At 49.3% G+C, this 20,967-nt stretch overlaps 1 protein-coding gene across 1 annotated transcript in view; it reads left to right on the top strand.

The window, feature by feature from the left end:
- The window catches only part of SLC2A9 (solute carrier family 2 member 9), a 189,046-nt gene that overhangs the window by 75,988 nt on the left and 92,091 nt on the right, over positions 1-20,967 (top strand). The window contains exon 6 of the mRNA NM_001130835.2: positions 11,101-11,233. Coding sequence (NP_001124307.2) covers positions 11,101-11,233 — 133 coding nt within the window. The remainder of the gene's footprint in view (positions 1-11,100; positions 11,234-20,967) is intronic.

The raw sequence follows: 20,967 nt of genomic DNA on the forward strand, positions 1-20,967 counted from the left end.
AGTCAATCTTCTCAGCAGGCTGATGGGGGAACCGTGGGAATGACTTACTCAAAGACACAGCACGGACTGGCAGCAGTAATGACAGTCACAGTGATTCAGTCAGTCGCTGGAACAGCACCAACTCCGTGACAGACACATTCTAGCGCTTTGCACCTACTGACCTGAGTCATCACAACAACCCTGCCAAGTAAATACATTTGATTGGCATCACACCCATTTTTCAGATAAGGAAACTGAGGCACAGAGAATTTAAGTAACTTACCCAGGGTCTCTCTGCCAATGAGCAGCAGAGCTGGGACAAGAATGCAGGTGTCCTCAATCAGTAACCCACTGCCTTCCCAGGGGATTCAGGAGCTCTGGCTCAGGGCAGCCAGACTCCCTCAGCCTGAGACTCCCCAGCCCCACACCAAGGCTCTACACCCCAGCCCTGCAGGTGCTCTCACATGCGGTCAATGCATTTGCTGCCAGCCAGTGATCTCTGATATAATCAGCTTCTTGGCCAAGCTGAACTCCAACAAGAAAAGCAGGCCCAAAGAAAACATGAACCCAGTGCCACATCAAAGGGGCTGTAACAGAGGCACATGCCAACGGAGTGTCAATGAGAGGTCCTTTAATTCTGCGGGTATCAGGGCAGACCCACAGGGAGGTTTGCAAGAGGAAGCAAGAATTTGCCAGGCAGGTCAGAAGAAGTCAGAGGGCTTCCATGCAAAGGTAACAGCATGTGCAAAGGCTCAGAGGTGTCAGAGAACAGGAGCTCTCTGAGACAGCCTGGGCCCTCTGGGGATGGGAAGGGGCAGGGAAGGAGCTGAGGCTGCAGTGGTGGCCACATGGAGTGCCTTGAGTGCCAAGCTAAACAGTGTGAACCTTATTCTGGTAGTTTCTTTCCATAACAAGGTGTGGCCTCTCCTGAGACACCTAGACACAAGCTATGCTACACAGCACCTGGCAGGCTTCACTGGCCCAACCAGCCTTTTCTCTCAGGTATCTCCACCTACCTGCTTGCTTGAGTCACATAGAAGTAGGGACGCCCCTGTGCTGAGTGGCTGGTGACAAGAAACAGTGCCGGAATATAGCCCTTGGTTTGAAATCTCTGCACTTTCTTTGGCTGTGATCTTCTAACATTTAATATATTTGAAAGATCAGGAGAAAGGGTGAGGCTCTGATAAAAAACAACAATACCATGTGGAATCTCTGCTCACCGGGGTGTGGCAGATACCCAATGGGCTGGGACGTGTTGACCACAGCTTTATGAATAGGGGGCATGTGGCAGGTAAGAAAGCTGTGGCTGAGATTCCTTGGGAAGAGCCTAGTGCAGGTCTTCCCACCTACTACCCTGTTTCTCCTGTTACTGTCCTCAGACCTGCCCCATCCTTCCGGACATGGGCATGGACAGAGTGAAGGTGATGTGAATGAGTTAAGGAAAAGAGATCCTAGCCTCACTCTTGAAGTCCAGCTTCACACCTTACATGTGCTAAAAGTCAAGGGCACTCAGAGGCAGAGGGGATGGGACTGTGCACCTTGGTGCAGCCTAGCATCCCACAGATGAGGAGACAGCACCCTGAGACAGAGGGGTGCCATGCTCCTTCTCAGTGGGCTCAGCAAAGGGCCACCACGGCTGTCTGTGTCTGGGGTAGGAGTACCGGGTAGCCAGCAGAGGCCCCAGGAGCAAGAAAGCATCCAAAGAAGGGAGGCAGTGGCTGGTGAAATTCAGTGGGGGCCACTGGGAGCAGGTGTGCTAGCCCTCAACTCCTAGACTTCCTGTGTGGATCTGAGACTCCATATACTCAAGCAGACTCCAAGTCATAGGCTAACTTTAACCCACTCTTCTATTAGGGTGGGCAGCAGGTCTAACCTTTGATTAGGCTGGGCCACCTACATTGGCTCAGGACCATAGCAAAGGGAAGAAAGAACCAGCATCTTTTGGCTCTCACCTATATACCAGGCTCATGCTTAGGATATCACCTCATCACCTCTATTACCCTCATAGCAACCCTGCAAAATAAGTGTTCATCACCATCCTCATTTTCTTGCTGAGACAACTGTGATTCCAGAAAGAGTAAGTCATTTGCTCAAAGACCCAGAGCTTGTAAGGAGAAGAACCAGAATTTTAACTTGGATCTAACTCCAGAGCTGAATGGAGCTATGGAAGGGAGAGGATGGCATCCAAGGTCACAGAAACCTTGGTAGCCTGGGCTGGTCCCTAGCCCTTAAAAATCATGCCTCACACCATACATATGCCCCAAATTGAGGTCATCAACAGGAAAGGTGCAATTCACATGGATGTCCTTATGCTTTTAAAGCCTTAGAACAAACCATATTTGTCTTCCTTTCTTGAGTTTCACTTGGAGGACCTAGCTGATGGTAGATGACCCACAATGAGGGAAGTGGAGGGAGTGCCAGACAAAACTATGGTGTGAATGGGTCTGAACAACGAGACCCAAAAACCAGGATGACTCAGCTAGAACACAGAAGGCTGACAAAGGGATTAATAATGGGATTCAAGTGCAAGGAGCTTTATTTAGAAAAGAATGAGGCTACCTAATTCCCTGGGAAAGAGAAGGTTGATCTCTATAAACGTAAAGTCAGGGAAGTTGGGTCGGCCTCAGCAAAGTGCAGCCAAGGAGTACCCCGTCGGTCCATGACGCTAGTGTGGGAGTTAAGAGTGCCCCGTGCTGGGGTTAGTCCCTATTCAGCCATTTAGAACATCCGTGACTGTGAATGCATTATTTAATTTCTCTGTGCCTCAGTTTCCTCAACTGTAAAATTCAGATGAAGGCAGGGGGTATTGTGAGGATGAAACTGAGTGACTGTATATGAAGCACCCAGCAAATTAGAACGTGCTTGGTGCTAGTCTCTTACTGTAGGTTGGCCCGGGAAGGTACTCTGCAGGTCAGCAACCTTTAAAAATTGCATGGATTTGTCTCTCCCAAATGGAGAAGGGACAGTCTTGATTTTATGGAAGATTTTGCTGCACGATCAACTGGTCTCTCCACCTCGGTATTCTTATCAGTAAAACAGGAATAATAGCTTCTGACCTAATTTTGCATAAGATTGCTTGAAAACTAAGCAAGGCACAGGACAACAAAACCCTTTGAAAAGCAGAAAAATGTAGGACGGGGGTGAGGATCTGGCATGTCTTAAAAAGCAACTATGGGTCACTACTCAGGTACTTCCCTCACATCTAGAACTCACAGAAGCCTATTGAGAGGCAAGTGTTATGCCCTTGGAAGGTACTATTAGTATTATTTTTCACACAGGAAAAGGCAAAAGTACTCCTGAAGCCAACGTTCTGGAGATCCCGGTTATTGTTCTGTTGAAATAAAATCAGAACCTGAATATATACAAAAATAGCAATTCTACAACAATGTGTTTGCTATGGTGAATTGAACAGTAGTAGCAGCTGGATTGTGCTCTGTAGTATCAATTTATGCATGATCTAGAGTGGAGGGGTGACAGATGGACCATCGGGGAGGCAGTGTAGACACAGTGGGGTGCAGGATCCCCACCCAGAGCTCTGTAAAGTTGAGGCCAGCAGGGTCCCTCTCTGAAAGGTGCTTATGTGGACGGCAAGGTCAAGGGATTCTATGCATATTTGTTGACCAATGGTGATTCCCATGTAGACCCAGCTCAAAAAGGGAGGGGTGTACACACGTTTCACCCAGCATGCCTCTGAAGGTGAGCTCATTTCCATACTGTTTTTCCTTATGGAATGGCTGATGCCTGCACCAATACAGATGTTTTGGTCATAGCCAGAGCCATTGGAGCTGAGCTTGAGTGATCTCTGATGAGTTCTGTTTAGGAACCTCCATGGAGAAGCTGGACTGGTTGCGCCTGATATAATCTGCGTGGAACTTCTCTATTCACCTAGCCGCTGCTGGAATGGCATGATGTCAGGAATAATGTCATGGAATGAGCCCCGTGCAGGAATCAAAAGAGCCAGGCTCTCATTCAGCTGCACCCCCCATTTACCCACGTGACCTTGCATGAGTTGCTTGACATTTCTGGCCCTCAGTTTTTTTGGGTTTTTTTCCTTCCTTCCTTCCTTGCTTCCTTCCTTCCTTCCTTTTTTGATTTGAATTTTTAAAAAGATTTTATCTATTTATTTGAGAGAGAGAGCGAGCATAAGCAGGGGGAGGAGCAGAGGGAGAGGAAGCAGATTCCCCACCAAGCATAGAGCCAGACTCAGGGCTTGATCCCAGGACCCCAAGACCGTGACCTGAGCCAAAGGCAGACGTTTAACAGTCTGAGCCCCATGGGCCTCGGTTTTCTCTTTTATAGACTGGAAATTGTAATAATATCTCAGAGGGGAATATTATTTATGGTATTTATTTATTATATTTATATTTATTATGTTTATATTTATTTATTTATTATATATTTATATATTATATTATATTATATATAATATATTATTATATATTAAATATATGGTATTTCATATATAATATGAAATATTATTTCATATATGGTATTTCATATATTAAATATATTTCATATATTAAATAATATATGGTATTTCAGCCCTTTAATAGGATACCACTTGGGAAGTTAGAGCATTAAAAAAAAATACAGTACTTTAAAAGCAAGGGTGTGTTATTTCATGGTTCCATCTCTAGCAGCAGCATTGGTGATGTGTCCCATTCATCTTACCCAACATGCACTCAGTCAGCAAGCTTTAATTGGACACCTGCCATCCGCCAGGCGCTTGGCCGAAACATGAAAACACATGGCAGGGGAATGGCCCCAAAGAGCCCAGACTAGTCAGAGAGACACTCCCAGAAAGAAATCCGTAACGAGTGCTTTAATGGAAGTCTGTAACTGGTGGAGATGTTATCCATGAGTAGGAATGCTAAACTTGGAAGGGTAGATAGGTGCTGTTTAGGGAGGGGCCAGGCACTCCCTGGAAAGAACGTGGTTAATGCAAGGGCGTGGCATCAGCCCGTGGAGGCAGGGAGGCAAATGGATGGGCAGGACCCGAGTGGAGGCTCCTGGGCCATTGTTCAGCTCGCAGTGAGGCTGGCATTGTAGAAGGATTCTGATAAGATAAGGTTGTATACTCCTGCCTAAGAGATTTGGACTTGACCCTCAGGGCAGTGGGAAGCCCCTGAAAGGTCTTGGAGAAATAATTTAGATTACCACATCCACCCTCCGGAAGGATCACTCAGGCTGTGAGGGATGGAACAGAATGGGGAGGATTTGGGGACATTGGAGATGCCGCTGTAGGAAGCCAGGCAAACGGTGGGAAGAAGGTCCCCTAGATCTAGGGCTAGCAAGGGAGAAAGGGAGGAGATGCATGAGAGAAAGACTGAGAAACAGCCAGCGGGGCCATAGCAGGGCAGGCGGCCAGTCAGGGGGCAGTGGGAGGGCTGAGGGTCAGTGGTAGGCATGGAGACACTACGTTTCTGAATGGGGTTGCTGGACAGGTGGTGATTAAGGGACAGGCCTGGGTTGGCTGGGAGATGAGAGACCCAGTGCTCCGATATGGAACCAAAAGTTATTAGTAGGGCTGCTGCCAGGCAACTGGAATTGAGAAGAGCCCTGGGCAGAGATGAGGGGTGGACATGGACATTTGGAGGTGTGGGTCTGCAGGTGTGTCCTCGGTTGGGTTTCCCAGCAACAAGACCCTGGGATGGAGAATGGTGAGCAGGAAGTGGATTGGGAAGTGGGCTTAGCTCAATACCTGTCAAGGAGTAAGGAAAGTAACACTCAGCAAAGGGGGTAGGGGAGCTGCCCTCAGTCATATGGAGATCTTGGCCCAGCTCTGGATTGGGAGGGCCCCTCCAATTTTCACATTTTCAGACAGGAGGAGGAGAGGCAGGCCTCTGTGCCCCCACATCAGCCAGCCCCTGGGTGCAGGTGGGCAGTCTTGGTGGAAAAAGCATCCTCTAAGAGTGCTCTAAGAGTCTCCTTGAGGAGACCCAGCTGTGGTCCCACATTCAACAAACACTCCTGGCAGCTGGAGGATGAGCCCCTCAGTTCTGGGTCCTGCACCACCATGCACTGCAGGTGGAGAGGAAGCCGTAGGCTCTCATTGCCACTGGAGCCACCTGGAGATATGAGCAACCTGACACCCAGGCCACGCTCCCAGACCAGAAAACTCAGTTCTCTAAGTGGCAGAGACAGTACGCACCAGCAGTTTTTAAAACTTTCTGAGCAATTCCAATGTGCAGCTGAATTTAAGACCCTCAGCCCTGGGGAAAGTGCTGGAGATAAACAGAAAGAAAATTGGGCTCACATCCCTGGGGTGCTTGAGGGAGCTGGAGGAGAACTGGGAGAGTGGCCTGGAAGGCCAGGCCTGGGGCGCAGAGAGAAGTGGTTGCCCGCAGCAAGAACCTGCATTTGTCATGCCTCGGGAAGGGGTGGCCCAGCCATGCTTAAATGTACCTGGAATTGACTTTAATCAGGTGACAGGCATGGAGACACTGCTTTTGAAAGGAGTTTATTATTCACTGTTCCCAAGCACAGGGCCGATGCCACCCCATGTAGGGCCACAGATCAAGCACCAGGGTCTCTCAGGTAGCAGAAGGAGGGAGGGGAGAACCTTTATTTTGGTTTCTGCATCAGTAGTGAACCAGGCAGGGTAGACAAGCTTGAGCAAGATTAGGATTTGCATAGTTGGACTGATTTCAGGTGGGTTCTGGGCTGTGGGGGCTGTCTAGCTATCTGGTACCTGACCTTCTGGGAACTGGGGCAGGGGGGTGGGAGGGTGAGGGGTAATATTGGCTTACGTGTGACAATTGGATAAAGGAGGTCACTGCAGGGGATGGGCTCTGATTGGTTTGCATGTGAAAGACATGCTCTAGGGCAAGTTGTTGCCTAGGACCAGCCTTAGCCATCCCTGGGAGGGGCAGTCTCTGCAGGATCAGTAAGGACCCCAGATGCCAAAGCACTGTAAAATGCAGAAAATTATAAGCGTGATTAATAAGCCTGCTCTGTGGGCTGTCAGCTTGGAGATTGGAGATTTCAGTAGCAGTACAGGGCGCGACTTCCGCGACAGTACTCCGTAGCCTTGACCCTGGATTCCTTAGTGCTGCAGAGGACAGGAGCCTTTGGAAGAGATGCGGACTCCCGCATCCAAGAAACTCCACGTGGAGTGCTCAACACACATTTAGCTGTTACTATAATCAGGTCCTAAATATGATGAAATAGAAAAATGCTTCCTTCCGTCCCCCCATTGGCTTTGTGAGGTAGGCTTCCTTCCTCCCCTTCTTGCCTCAAGCAGCACCGGGCTGCTGGCCCTGGAGCCTGTCCTGTGGGTGGCGTGTGCACACGCTGACCAGCATCCCCATCCCTGCCCCGCTTGTCTGGGGGAGGAGAGCACACTGCGATGTGTGCCCTAACAACCTGACATGGGGTAAGACCAATGGTTCCAGCTCTACTTAAGATTTTGTGCTGTCTCATCGCAGTCCAGGAGGATATGATTTATGGAAAGGCCTAGAGTCATCAACAGCTTGGGGGGAACACAACTCCGAAGTCTATTTTAGAAAGGAAACCTTGCAGTTGCAAGAACAAGATAACTGAGTTCTTGTGCGACCCCCTCACCTTGCCTGAGAGGGGGTTGGAAATCATCTTGACCAACAAGATGATACATTTTTCTTTCCTCCCAAGTAAAATAAGCAAGTTTAAGAACTCTGACCTCACGCTCTGCCGCACACAGGAGGCTCAAACCGGCCTTGCAAAGGCTCATCTGAGATTGACTTTGCGTAGCACCTCGTGGTCCTGTGTTAGGCGAGAAATACATGTTCTTTAAAACACACCTTCTGTTTTGAACAGCTCCCGAAAAGGAAAGTTAGAGGCTATCCTCTGAGGTTGCCCAGGGGCCTGTGTGAAGGTGATCACAGCTGTGTGCACAACAGCCCCTTCCCACACTTGCTTGTTCTTCCCAGAGACACTGTGCCAGGCATGGGCTCTGTCCTCAGGAGGCAAGAAGTCTACATGATGTTACAAAATGCTGAGTCCTTGGCTCCATGTGGGACCAAATGCCCAGGAGCACTGTCAACGGCCACTGAGGATTCTTTGGCCTGAGGCAATGGAAGAAAGTCAGATGCCATGTCTGGTACCCTGATGACCCCTCCCTGGTATCTGAGGCACCTGCGGTCAGGCTTCGTGGATCAGAACTCAGGTTCTCAGACCCAAGACCTGGTGTTCAGTCATGAATATCCGGAACCATATTGTGGCCTCAATGAGCCCTGTAACCTCTCTGTGCAGCAGTGAATATTTTTGAAACCTGAGTGTGATCGTGTTCTGTACCTCCGAGGGCTATGTGGAAATTCAAGAAGATTATCTATGTAATGGGCTTCTCATCACAGTTGATAATAAAAACCACTCTTTCCTGTTGAACACTTAGAGTTGCAGGGTCCTGTTGAGCCCTTGTTATATCCATTAACTCATGTAATACTCCTGACCCGTGAACAGGTAGTAGTGTTACCCCATCTTACAGATGAGAAGACTAAGCGTAAGCAGTTAGGTTGGCCAGAGAGAAGGGGGAAAAGAGGTAAAATTCAAATCCAGACAGCTGGGATTTCATAGGAAGCAAGTTCGTGAACTCCACTGTTGGCTAAGCTCAGCCCCTCCTGAGTAACGTGGCACCCAAGCTCTACTCTGGACATTCCTGCCATTCGCCTTCTTCCATCCAGACACCATTAGCATCATGAGTTAGGGGTCACCCACCCTGACTTCAGTAGTACCCACTTTACTCCAGAAGTGGAGACCAGACCAGCCACCAGAGTGATGTCTTTAGGAAAGAGTCCACATGTCTTTGCATTTAAGACTTCACAATCACAGGCTGTACCACAGACTTGGCTGGTCATTAATAATAGAAATCCACTCACTGTGCTCACTGATAGCGTGACACCAGAAATGCTGGACCATAGATTCAAGGAAGTAGGTGTGCAGACTGTTCTACAGCTCCTGGTTGTCCTCAGGGACACGTCCAAGCTCCATGGAATGGCAGTAAAGCTGTGCATGACCAGCCTCCACGAGCATCCTCTGGCCCTACGTTCCCACTATGGTGGGTTGTTTCCCAGTGAACCTGAATGGATCAGGCCACAGTGCTACATGCTGTTCCATACTCCAGGACTGCCCTTCCAGTTTCTCTCCTCTTCCCAGCCTTTGGTAGCATTGAGGATGGCCCCCCGGAAGCCCCCCAAGATCCTGTGGGAGGAGCTTGGCTTGATTCCCATCTGCACAGCAACTGGCTGGCAGGCCTCAGCGTGGGCTTTTCTGTCTCCACATCTGGAACATGCAGCAATAGCTTTGGCCTCTCTGGCTGCTGGGAGGTGAAATGAGACAATTGTGTGACAACCTCACACTATGCTTGGCACATAGTAGGAGCTTAATTGGGTTAATTCCCTTGTCTTTCCCCAACCCACCCCCCAGCTTTCTGTTTTTGCTTTTACTGAGGCAGCAGGTAAACGCTAAGAAAAAACAAAATCAGCAACAACATACACACACCAAGTAGGCATCGCGAAAATCCCACTTGCATGTGAGTCATTTTTCTTTCTTGCTCGGTCTTAAAAAAAAAAAAAAATGAAGCTGTAACTCATCTACCATAAAAGCCATCCTTCTAAGATTTTTAGTATATTCACAAAGCTGCACAATCATGGGTCTTTTCTAATCCCAAATATTGTCATCATCCCCAGAAAGGAAGCCCATTCCCGTGGGCAGTCACTGAGTCACTGTCCCTGTCCCCGCTCCCTCCGCCCACCCCCCTCACCCCCCCAGCAACCACTCTTCTGCCTTCCATCTCTGCCTGGTCTTTCACACAGAGTTCTCCACCCATCCCCAAGCTGGTGTTGGCCTGGCCGATTCCTCCCACGGCAGTGGGGACATCAGAGGAGCTTGTGAAAATAAATCATTATTATACACAGAAAAGGGAGTAGGATTGAGGATCCCTTTACAATCAGGACCTGGTTGTTGGCCTTCTGTGAGCCAGTTGGCCCACTCCATGCTTCAGGGGTCCCTGCCTGCTGGAACCTCGTGCAATCTGGGAACTGGGAACCTACCAGTGTCTCTGGGCTCAAAGGCCTCCTTAGGGAGCTAGGCCTGGGACAACATGACAGTGAAGTTCTGCCCCTGGGGGTTCTCAGAACCTGACCTGAAGCCGCCTGAGCCTTGGCCCAACAGCCCACTGTGTGAAGTCTTTTCAGGTCTGAACATGCCTCTTTGTGGGTCTCTATTCGCTTTCCGAGGAAATAGAACATGTCAACTATTTAGCATTGAGCGTTTTGCTTTCTCCCCCATCAGAACTGCCTCCTGTGGGCATTCTCTTGCACAGTGAGAGCTTTGTTTGTAAACTTGGTTAAAAAAAAAAAAAAAAAAGCAGCTCAAGAAGAATGCTGCTCAGGTCAGCATAGGAACAGCTCTGGCTGCATTAAGCTGCATTAAGACCACGGGGGCTGCGTGAGTTCATCCAAATGCCCCTTGAGTGGCCCAGGCTCACCTTCCCAGCCCTGGACAGAGAAGAATCCCCTGCCTAAGGGGCAAGCTGTGCCCCAGCCCCACCACACCAACCCACTGGGAATCAGGGAAGCTACAGCTACTGCCTTTGTATGTCCTCAGACAGGACTACTATGGATCTGGTCTTGTGGGCCACAGAGGCATCTGGGAACTGGGACCAGCAGAAACAGTAGCTTCTTCCATGCATCTACCATGTGCCAGGCCCCACAGCCCAAACACTATCCGATCGCACTCTCAGGACAGCCTGCGAAGTGGCTGTGGTTGTCCCCATCCACTGGTGAAGAGACAGAGATTTCCAGGGGCTGTGAGCGTGGTTTCCCCCAGGGCTTACCATGATGCCCCAGGGGTCATGGCATCAGCTGGTCCTGAGATCCCTGAGTGGCCTTGGGCCCCCTGAACCCCACAGGTCACCACCGCACAGGTGGCTCTGAGGACTGGCCAGCCTCGTGCATGGAGAACGCCATACACGTAAGGCTGGTGCTAAACCTGTGTCCGGTCTTGTACTCAGCCTTTGTTGGTGGGGATCACGCTGGTGCAGTAGGGACTTCTGCAGAGGGCCAATGCTGTTTGGCCTAGGGGCCGAGCCCCAGCAGGAGGACTGAAGGCCACAACCATTCACTGGCCGCCTCTTTCTCCCTGCAGGAGAGCACCTGGCCATACCTGTTTGGAGTGATTGCTGTCCCCGCCTTGGTCCAGCTGGTGAGCCTGCCCTTTCTCCCTGAGAGCCCGCGCTTCCTGCTCTTTGAGAAGCATGACCAGGCAGGAGCCGAGAAAGGTAGGAGCCCACGGCCTTTCATATATAGCTCAAGCCTCTTCACGGGGGTCAGCACTAAAGGGCACGCTGGGAGCTGGGTTCATTCCTCTCTGCGGACACTGCACCAAGTGCCCCTGGACACCTGTGTTGCTTTATCTTCCCAACAGCCTGCAGTGGGCACACAGATCATACAGGGAGCCTGGAAAAGCCAGGACAGAGCTGGATAAGACTCAGGTCTGCTCACATCTGGGCAGTGTCTCCCCATTGCCATGTCTCAGGTGGTCCCAACCACAAGACAATAGGAACCCAGTTACTTAGCGGTTTAGGTCTATTTGGCTCTCTTCCCCACCTCTCTTCTTCACTTCCTGGTTCTGTTGTCCTAAGACTCATAAGGAAAGGAAGCATGCAAGTGCAATATGAGCACCCATAGCCTGCCAGCATGGGCTGGGCGCCAGCAGCTCTGTGAAGGAGAAGCAGAGCATGCCCATTTTACAGGAGAGAAACATGATGTGCACGATGGGGCTGGGGACTGGTTTTAGGTCACTTTCCTTAGATCCCCTGAATGATGAGGTGCCGGGTCAGATGCAGAGCATTCAGAATCAGAGGCATTCCTACAGGGCCCTGAAAAGGCAACCTATTTTGCCCAGACGTAGACAACTGGAATGAACAATGCATTCTTCTTGTAAAAGGAGACAGCTGACAGCACCTCTGTTACGCATGAGGGGCTGGATGAACCAGTGCTGCTTTCACATCCCCAGCTCTGCTGCCTGACCTTATTCTAACCTTCCTGAGCCTCGGGATCCTCATCTGTAGAAGGAAATAATATAACCCTCCTTCTGGGCTTGTTACGATGGTTAAATTAGGTGATACATATGAGGTTCATAGTAGCATTTGTTGTCCATTATTCTGAGAACTCTGTCCATTTTCTTATCCATTCTGTCCTCTGGTGTAAATTTCACTAATGTCCACATCTGAGAAAAAAAATTGAGAATTATATAGTCTTTAGTTTACTATAATTTGTGCAATGCATTTTAAAATCCAAACAACCTAAGCATTTTCTGAATTAACAAATGGGATACTAATAATTGCATCTCTTTGCCTAGCAGTGTATGGTCAGGATCTATTTTCTCATTTACAGCATTCCTGTAAAATGTGGAATCAGATGACATTCTCATTACCTTCACTGTTTACACAAAAGAACTGAGGCTTACAGGGCTGAGGTGACCTGACCAAGGCTGTGGTTTTCGGTTTTTGGTTTCTGATGCCTTTAAAAAGATAATGGGAACTGCAGATCTTTCTTTAGCGGAGTGCCCATGGTCACAAAATTGTCAAGAGCATGGCAGTAGGGGTGGGACTTGATCCTGCCCCCCTCCAGGGGATTCCCGTTAACAGCCCTCCTCCATCTTTTTTATTATTATTATTGGAGTTCAATTTGCCAACATATAACATAACACCCAGTGCTCATCCCTCCCCCATCTTACAGCTCTAAGTGTCAGGAGGAGGACTGGAACCTGATATTTTCCTCCCACCCTGCTCATGCACAGAGACACCAGTGGATCGTGTTCCAGGGAACTTCCCACGGGGCCCCTGGGGAGGCAAACCATCCAGAAGTCAGGCTGCAGAGAATGAGGCTGGTTGTCAGATACGGGAGGCTCTGGAGCAAAACTACTGTGGCTGAGAAAGAGCCAAAGGGAACTGAGTCCCAAAAGTAGCCAGATTATGGATCAGTGGAAGGCGGTGATTCCTCCAGTTCCATCCCTCCTGGCTTCATCAGCAAGAACTCTTGGGAAATGCATCAATTAAGCATGGTTGGAATGGGCAGTGCATGTAAATGCCTGAGAGTGAAAAAGGTTTATTTCACAGCACAGTAGGGAGTGAGATAGAAGTCTAGTTATAAAAAATGATAAATATTACACGTGTGCTTTAGACAAAGAACAAAGATGTTGTTGGCCTTAGGTTGAAAGAGAATTTTGAAATTTGCATCTGTGCTAATAAAAGTGGAATTTCACTCCAGACGTTCAGCAAACAACAGATGTTTACTGTACTGGGCTCTCTGCCAGGTGGATGGGGAGAGAGGGGAGAGCAGGATAGCGTCCCAGCCCTCCAGGAGGTGAGGGCGAGGGTAGGAGAGATGGGCAAACTCATGGATAGCACATCTGTATTGAGAACTGTATCATTCTAAGCACCTCACACACATTAGACCATTAAAGCCTCCCAAACATGGAAAGTAGATCACATTATTATTCCCATTTTAAAACAAACAAACCAAAATAAAACAAACAAATAAAAAAAACAAGACAAGATAACTTGATCAAGGACACAAAGCTAACAAGTGGTGGCACTGGGATTTGAACATTGACAGTCTTGCTCTAGAACCTCTGGCATAAACAAAACACATTCTATTACCCGGCACTTACTTTGTTTGGCACTGTTGGAGATATGCCTTGTCTGATCTGTTGGTAATTTGGGGACAGAGGCCCTGCAGCTGTCAGCTATTGCTTATAATAATGCTGCCCATCAAACCACCTCAAAAGTCACTGGCTTAAAACAATAGTATTTATGATTCCCTAGTGTATGGGCCAGCAGTGAACTTCTGTTAATCTTGATAGGGCTCGCCCTTGCAATGCTTCTGGTCTTAGCAGAAGTTCTCTGGTGTGTCTGGTGGTTCGCTGACTGACCTAGGCTGGCCTCAACTCTGTTCCATGGGCTCATCTTCCAGTGGGCTGGCTCAGGCATATTCTCATGGTGAACTCAAGAGTTCCCAGAGAGGAAGTAGAAAACACAAGTGTTTTGAGTTTTTTTTAGGATTTTATTTATTTATTCTTGAGAGACACAAAGAGAGGGGCAGAGATACAGACAGAGGGAGAAGCAGGCTCCCTGTGGGGAGCCCAGTGCAGGACGCAATCCCAGGACCCCGGGGTTAACGAGCTGAGCCAAAGGCAGACTTTCAACCACTGAGCCATGCAGGTGACCCTACAAATGGCTTTTCAAGCTTCAAATCAACTAAAAATCCTATTGGCCAAAGTAACTGACATGGTGAAGCCCACAGTCGGGGGGCGTTGAGGTTGGTACACAGCTACAAAGCAAAGGACACACATGTAGGGAGGTCGTGAATCAGGGCCATGGATGCAACCCAACCATATCACAGCCCCCTTGCAGGATTTCCCACCCTACCCCACCCGCAGTTCATAGTTCTAATTTGATCTCAAGTTACCGGTGGCCCTCTTGTTGGAGAGGAGTTGAGGAGAAGCCCCCAGTGTCTAAAAATAGGGAAAAGAGCCCAAACTTCCATTGTGAGAAAGGGGGGATATTGAATTGATAGAAATGAAATATTAGCATAGGCAGCGTGATAGGGCAATAAATGCCTGTCATGAGGATCAGGAAAGTGGCATTGAGCAGGACCCTTTGGGGTGTAAGAGACAGAAGCTGCAGCCTAAGCAAAAGGGAAACTCTTAAGTCATGTTCCTGTGAGTGGTATTTGAGGTCACCAAAAATTAACACCCTGCTCTCTGGCCCAAGTTTGACAGCAATGAAATATGGATGCAGGAGCAGAGGCGATGGGGATGAAAATGTTACTTTCAGTGGCCCATCCAGGAGGAAAGTCATATCAGGAGCGAACCATAAGAGTTCTTCCTCATAATAGGGAGGGAAGGGCCTGGAATTCCTTCAGACACAGTGGGGTCCAAGAGCTAAAATCAAGCTATGAAGGCGCTCTCTCTCTCTCTCTCTCTCTCTCTCTTTCTCTCTCTCTCTCTCTCTCTCTCTCTCTCTCTCTGGGCCTGGAATTCCTTCAGACACAGTGGGGTCCAAGAGCTAAAATCAAGCTATGAAGGCTCTCTCTCTCTCTCTCTCTCTCTCTCTCTCTCTCTTTCTCTCTCTCTCTCTCTCTCTCTCTCTCTCTCTCTCCAAATCCTAGACCTTTTTAGGATTCATTGGCTTTATTCTTAGACAAGCTCTCTCCACTTGGCATCAAGATAGTCCTGAGTGGCTCCAACTTTATAACACTGTTTTAGGGGGACACAGATTCCCTTTATACATAGCATATACCTCAACCCCTGAAGGAAAGAACCCTAATTGGCCCTTATTAGGTCACATGGCCATCCTTGAACCAGTTGCTTCCCTGGGAATTAAAATTCCTTGAGTGGCCTGCCTGGGGATTACTATCCCATCTGGTAATTGGGGGGTGGGGGGCTGTGATATTTGAATTACCCCTCTACTAGAATTACAGGGACCAGGGGAGGAGAGCTTCAAGAAAAAAGATACAGGCAAGAGAGGAAGGGGAATAGATGCCCATCACCAGAAGAAGTGATACCCCTGAAAGCTCCCTTCCTGGGAGTGCTCCATCGCCCCTCACCTTTGGTCCACATTGGTCTTTGCTGCTGGAATCCCAACTGGGCATTTAGACTTAGTGGAGAGTTCAGAGGTAGTGGTGGTTTTGTGGATAGGATGGAGTGTGTTTCCGCAGCAGCCAATGATAGGCTAGAACCCTGGCCTGAACAGAAAAGGGAGACTGTCACTGTTGGCCACCATTGTAATTTGGGTTGGAACCATGCTCTAGGGGAAGATTGTTTCTTTCATCTTTTTTGGAGAGAAAGGTATGTGGGTCAGGATTCAGGTCCACCACCTTATGATAGAAAACCCAATGGTAGCGTGTTAGACCAAATAGAAGAGTATTTCTCTCTCATGCGTAAGAAAATGTTGAAAGTAGGCGATCTATGTTCTGATCCTTTGTGGTGTCAGGGACTTTGTTCCTTCTAATCCCTCTATCTGCCATCCTCAGAGGGTTGCCTCAGGGTCCAAAGTGGCTGCTGTCACAGCTGTATTCCAGCCAGGAGGAGGAAGGTGGGAGGGAGGGATCACTTGCCTGTCTACTTGAGAAGTCTCCTTGCAGGCTCGCACACTCTGTGTATCTGTTTGGTCAGAATGTGATCATGTGGCCTCTCCTATCTGCCAAGGAGCCTGGGAAATGTCATTAATTAATACCCTGTAGCCACAGAGAGTTAGGACTGCTCCTGAGGAAGAGGGAAGAAGGAGTAATAGCATCTGGCCCCTGGTACGTTGGAAGTACTGTTGGCTGGGACCAGTAAGACCAACCAGGCTGAGGCATTTTGGGTGCTCTGAAGGCTAATTTGGGCTCCTTCCAAATGGCACTGTTTTAACAGCCCTATGATACTTACATAAAGGTGAGGCTGAATGAGCTCTGGACCCACTCAGCTAAGCCCTGAGATTAATGGGAACTACCTTCATTTATCATTCCTGAACATTTCCACGGCACTCCTACACCCACCCCGTGAGAAGGTCTTCCTCCTTCCAGTGAAAGCAACTGTCTGCATCTCGCTACATTTCCAATGATGCCTAGTGCCTTAGGGAATGTCATGAGGCCCCTTCTCTGTAATATGCCTCAGTGACCTGAGCTGGACGAAGGGGCTGTTCCAGGGGACAAGGTCACATGCCAGGTAGATGGAAGCAGGTCCCCGTAATGGTCCTTGATGGAGACAGCTAGCCTCAGTTTCTTTTAGCGAGGGGTGAATTACCCCACCTTGGCTACCAGAGGTTTGGTTTTTATTAAGTCAAGAACTATATGCAAATGAATTCATATCAGAGGAGAATTGCAAACACGAGCTTTTCCGAAACCATTACAACAGCTGGCCTCCAGAGGAGCACAGATCCCGTGGATGGCCAGGTGTGAGGCCCAGGCTGTCGGGCACATCCATGTGGCGGCAGAGCTAGATGAAAGCCCAAAGCACGCACAGCCTGGAGGTCTCGGGTGTCTGCCCCAATGGACCCACCATGATGTGAGCACCCCCTGTTCTTTCTGCTCTCCTGGCATCCTCCCCAAGCCCCTCCCAACTCATGGCCAGGATGGCCGCCGCCCTGTCTGTCTGCCTCCAGCCTGTCCAGTTTCATAAAGAGATGACACTGACAGGCTCTCCAGGGGAAGGAAAAGCAGCCTTATTTGGGGTGACAGATTCAGAACCAAATGGGAGAAGCCACAGCGGGTCACCACTAGAGCGGAGATGCAAGATGGAACAGGCTGCTTGCAGAGGTGGGGAGTTCTTGTTTCTAGAGGTGTTGAGCACTGGGCAGGAATGGGAGGAACCATGGAAACTGCTGGAAGGTGGGGCTCAATCATGCCCCGGTGCCCTGCCTCCCAACATTCTGTAGGCCTTGGTTTCCTAATCCGTGCCCTGAGGCAGGGCAAGGTAGTCAAGTCAAGGAGAGTGGGTGTGGGGGGGAAGGGCGTTGTCAACTGTAAAGGATTGCACGCATAAAAGGGGATTGTTTGCTTCTGTCCTTTCTGCATCACCTCACCTTTGAAGAACAGGATTCTGTGGCTAACGTGAATGAATTTTTTCCTCTGGGAATAAAGAATTTGTTTAATATCAGAGGGAAAAAAATCCCCCAGCTCTTCAGCCCTCTTACCAATCAGCTGTCATTTGTACCAGAACTTTTTCTGTCCTTTTGCATCACGTTTCCATCATGTTTACATGGGGATCATCACTCGGATTCATATATGAGGCTGCTTTTATCCCCAGCCCCTATCTTGTGTCCTGAGCATGTCTCCTCATTACTGTTTGTATCTTGTCATGTGTGACTGGCAGAATGAGGGCCCCCAAGTGTGTCCCCATCCCAATGCTTAGAACCTGTGAATGGCACCTGACATGGCACAAGGGACTTTGCTGATGTGACCGCCTTAAGGATCTCGAGGTGGGGACAGTTGTCTCGGATTGTCCAGATGAACTGGGTGTCATCACAAAGCTCCTTGTAAGTGAATGAGGGAGGAAGGACAAGGTCAGAGAAGGATATGTGGCCGTGACAGCAGGTGTCAGAGTCAGAGGGAGACTGAGAGTGCCCTGTGGGTGCAGGACGGGACACCTCTCGAGGCTGGAAATGGCCAGCAGGCGGATTCTCCCCCGGAGCCTCCAGAAACATCACAGCTCTGTGACACCTTGGTTTTAGTCCCGTGAGACCCACTGTGGACTTCTGACCTCCAGGACTGTCACATAAAAACATGTTGTTTCAGGCCTCTAGTCTGTGGTGTTTTACTGCAGCAGCATAACATCAGTTTAAATAAGCAAAATCTGTCCAGGCTGAACTACAAATTAATCTTATTTTTAAATACTGTTAATTTTTTTTTTTACTTGAACTTTCAACATTGCTGGGCATTCTGATTGTTTCTATTTTTCTTTACAATAAGTAATTGGGCGAAAGGAGATGCTCTGCTTTCATGATCCCTGGGAGTTGCAAATCTTTGGGACACCAAAAATCTCAGGGAGACCTGCGATCAGGGTTGAACAGCTCACCTGCAGCCCCCGATAAAATAAGGAATAAGGTTCAGATTCGGCTTGTCTCTCTCTAAACCTGGGGTCGTTTAAGTACATTGTGCTCCCTTGTGTGTGTACACGTACACTCGTAATTGTAACACACAGTGTGTGCAGACAAGTTCATTAGTACAACATAGCTGATCCCTTGGTTGCTGCACTTAAAGCCCAGAAAATTGCCTCCTCAATATTATGATTTCCTGTATTTGAGCCAGGTTGAAACTCCACACAGGCACCTTTAACAGCAGAAGATGGTTAAGCAATTGTGTGTCTGTATCCTGAGCTGAAAATTCTTTCTCCCAACTTGATTCACTTGTTTAGCAATTATAAAATGATTGTAGCATCATGAAGGCATCCTTAGGACATAATGCTCAGTGGAGGGGAAATAGAACAGAAATAAATCCATGGGCAGCCCCGGTGGCTCAGCGGTTTAGCGCCGCCTTCAGCCCAGGGCGTGATCCTGGAGACCCGGGATCGAGTCCCACGTCGGGCTCTCTGCATGGAGCCTGCTTCTCCCTCTGTCTCTCTCTGTCTCTAATAAATCAATAAAAAATCTTAAAAAAAAAAAAAGAAAAGAAATCCATGTGATCACAAAAGCATGGAAATAGTAGAAGCAAGTAGGACAGCCTGGGAAGAAGGCAGGCATAGGTGGAGATCACCGTTTTGTGAGAGAGCTGTGCTTTGTGCTGGGCGGGCTCTGGGTAAGGGAGGATGTCTGATGTGCCCCTGCAGCCTCCTAACCACCAAATGCATCCACCAAAAACAAAGCCATGTGCCTAGGAAGGAAGCCCTGGTATGGCCAGCCCCTCCCAGACGGCTCTTACCTGGGGATTCTTGGCACACGGTGTCTCCTGGGAGATGACGATGACAAGGGAGAGGGGGAGGGGCAGTTTTAGTGCCCTGCTCCCTAGGAAGAGGGCACCTGAACCTGGCAGAGGAGGAAACCTCCTCCCAGGTCCTCTCCCTGCCTCAGCCAGCCAACAGTTAACCTGCTCTAGGAAGACCAAGCCCTCCGCTGGTCGTGCTCTGTTGTCATATTTATTGTGTGAGTCCGATGAGTGACCCCTGAGAGTGCCCCCCTCCGTGCCCCTGGAGTAATTATCTCTCAGGACTCCCTTTCCCCTGGCTGGAGACCCTGCTCATGGGCTGGCTGCCAAGCAAAGGACCAGGTGCCTTCCTACAAAACACCCAAGGGTCTAAAGGATCAAGAAAACAGCTCAGAAACCACCCTGAGTTCCCGGAGCACAAAGGCACATCTTGAACTTGCTCATACACTTCATTCCAGACTGAATCCCTTTAAATTGAGAGAATCATCAAGGGTTCCAGCCAAGCAGGGGATGCTTTCTGTATTGGGTCTGTGGTTGCTGCCAATCTTGTGCAGCCCTGAGCCTACTGGGGGTCTCCATGCCTTGAGAGCTGGGGGAATTGCCTGGAGCCCCAATTTTACAGCACAAGGCAGGTCCAAGCCCTCTTCAAGATGTCTTGGAAATGCTGAGCATTTCTGGGCTCCAGGCTGTGGGGGGCACCAGCCTCCCTGTGTGCTGCTCTACCTCGCATCATAAACACCCCAACCTGAACTTCAGGAAGCTTTGGTTTCCTCAAGCGCCATAGCAGCAGGCACGCAGCCCACATCCCTTGAGCATTTCAAGGCTATATTGAAGGTTTCGGGAGGGACTCCAGGCATGAGGTCCCTGAGGCTCAGCACCCTCTTCTTTTCCCTCTCACCGCTGCCCATGGTCGCCTCTGCCTTCTGGGTGGCCCTGGAGCTCGTATTCCTCCCCTGCTAGCTTGCCTTCCCTTCCAAAGCTGGAATCAGACAACGTGCAGATGTTCAGCAAACACCTTCCACTCCAGGTGTTTGTCAAAATACTTTCTCAGCCAAGTCACTTCTCTCCTTCCGAGACACTCTGGTGTCAGCCATTAAGTTTACGTGCTTTTCTTTCCTTTGTGTACCTGGTAACCTCACTGCTGCTGTTCTGATGCTGCCTGGCTGTCTGGAAGGCGCCCGTGTGCCACAGTGCCGCACTGTGGGCCCGGGGTGGATGGAGAGGCAGCCGGGCTGGGTGCTGCCCCTGCCTCCCCGCACGGTAGCCGTAAGTCCAGGCGAGTTGCCCATTGTCTCAGACATGTCCTCAGTGCCCCTCCCCCCACCGCTGTGAAATGAGAGGAACACAGTGCTTATCTCCAGGGCCCAGAAGGATCCTCAGGTTGAGATCACAGATGTGAGAATGCTTCGTGATGTGTGAAAACACGTGGTAACATAGGGTCAGTGATTATGATCATGTGGCTGAAATCAGCCAGTCAACAAACAGTCGTCGTATATCAAGTAGGTCCTGGTTGAAAGGGTGGAGGAAACAACCTCCCATAGAGGCCACGAGTACCCTGGACCCAATAATGGCCTTGGGGTCCTGCAGATCTTTGGGCATCATGAAG

This window comes from Canis lupus, chromosome 3, assembly GCF_011100685.1.
Source record: "Canis lupus familiaris isolate Mischka breed German Shepherd chromosome 3, alternate assembly UU_Cfam_GSD_1.0, whole genome shotgun sequence".
NCBI lineage: Eukaryota > Metazoa > Chordata > Mammalia > Carnivora > Canidae > Canis > Canis lupus.